The sequence below is a fragment of the Chaetura pelagica genome, unplaced genomic scaffold, assembly GCF_000747805.2.
Source record: "Chaetura pelagica isolate M959 unplaced genomic scaffold, ChaPel_1.0 scaffold283, whole genome shotgun sequence".
NCBI lineage: Eukaryota > Metazoa > Chordata > Aves > Apodiformes > Apodidae > Chaetura > Chaetura pelagica.
In genome coordinates this window covers 1,094,712-1,096,331 of record NW_009952688.1, presented here as the reverse complement: position 1 = coordinate 1,096,331, position 1,620 = coordinate 1,094,712, and the positions used below count along the sequence as shown (strand labels likewise).

The 1,620-nt window shown below is 55.7% G+C and overlaps 1 protein-coding gene across 1 annotated transcript in view; it reads right to left on the bottom strand.

Annotated features, from left to right (window-relative positions):
* DCAF12 (DDB1 and CUL4 associated factor 12) overlaps positions 1-669 on the bottom strand; it is a 26,805-nt gene extending 26,136 nt beyond the window's left edge. Inside the window, exons 1-2 of the mRNA XM_009993809.1 lie at positions 626-669; positions 334-366 (exon numbers count right to left, since the gene is read on the bottom strand). Of these exons, the coding sequence (XP_009992111.1) occupies positions 334-366; positions 626-669 (77 nt within the window). The remainder of the gene's footprint in view (positions 1-333; positions 367-625) is intronic.
* Positions 670-1,620: the final 951 nt, after the last annotated feature.

The window sequence follows — 1,620 nt, the reverse complement described above, 5'->3', positions numbered from 1 at the left end:
GCCCCGGGGGCGGGGCCAGCCGCAGCTTCCCTGGGCAGCCCGGGACAGGGTCTCACCGCCCTCACGGGGAGGAATTTCTTCCCAATCTTTAATCCAAAAGTCTCCTCTTTCAGTTTGAAGCTGTTCCACCCCCCCGCCCTGTCACTCCCTGCCCTTGTCAAAAGCTCCTCCCAGCTTTCCTGTAGCCCCTGCAGGTGCTGGGAAGTGCTACAAGGTGTCCCCAAAGCCTTCCCTGCTCCAGGCTGCCCCAGCTCTCCCAGCCCGTCCCCACAGCAGAGCTGCTCCTGCCCCCTGATCACCTTTGTGGCCTCCTCTGGCCTCGCTCCGTGCCCTCCTTCTGCTGGGGCTCCAGCACCGGACACAGCACTGCAGGGGGGGCTCAGCAGAGCAGAGCAGAGGGGCAGAATCCCCTCCCTCGACCTGCTGGCCACGCTTCTTTTGCTGCAGCCCAGGACACGGTGGCTCTCTGGGCTGCAGGCACTCATGGCTGGTTCCCGGGGAGCTTCTCATCAACACCCCCAAGTCCTTTTCCTCAGGGTTGCCCTCAATCCATTCTCCACCCAACCTGTATTTGTGCTTGGGAGTGATCAAGTGAAAAGTGAAAATCAAGTGAAAAGAACCTCACAGGCTTTCCAGCTTCCCCCGAGGACCAAAAGCCCAAGGCACCATCCTGGTTTGGCTGTTCTCAGCAGTAAGTTCACCACAATCCATCACCTTCTCCGCGCCCACCCTCGCACGCACACAGTTGGCACCTGCGTTTAGGACAAACCCCCTGCATTTCGGGGCAAGGTCCTCTCAAAAGGCTGAGAACCTGCTGCCAAAACTGCTCCCGGGGGGAAGCACCATGCCCTGGTGCTGGGGGGTGGGAATGTCCCCCTGGCCACGCTGCATCCCAGCGGTGTCAGTTATTAACTGAAGTAAAATGGTTGGGGAAAAAATTACATTTGAGCATGGAGACGTTTTTGAGCACTGTCATTTTAAATGGAAGGAATTAGTTGACTAATCATGTGTGGGAAAAACGGAATGTTAAGACATAAAGTTCTTTCTCAGGTTTCTGGGTATAAAAGCAGCCCTCGTGTCTCAGGAAGCTGAGCTTGCTTTGTGGAATATCCCCCTCCTCCCTTTTCTGTGCAGGGCTGGATGTCGCAGCAAGGACTGTGTGTGGGTCCATCAAGTGGCCTTCACCCTGCTCCTGGTGGGGCCTGACACTGTGCCCAGCTGGGAGAGCGGCAGGAGGTGCTGGAGGAGCACAGACACACACTCACACAGACACACACTCACACGCACACACACTCACACACAGACAAACACAGACACACACACATACACACAGACTCACACACACACAGACACAGGCGCACACACACGCACAGATACACACACAGACAGACTCTCACACACAGACACACACACACTCACACAGACACACACTCACACACACACTCACACACACACACTCACAGACACAGACACACACTCACACGCACACACAGACACACACACACTCACACACACACACAGACACAGATACACACAAACAAACACAGACACAGACACACACACACACGCACACACAGACACACAGACACACACACAGACACACAGACACAGACACACACA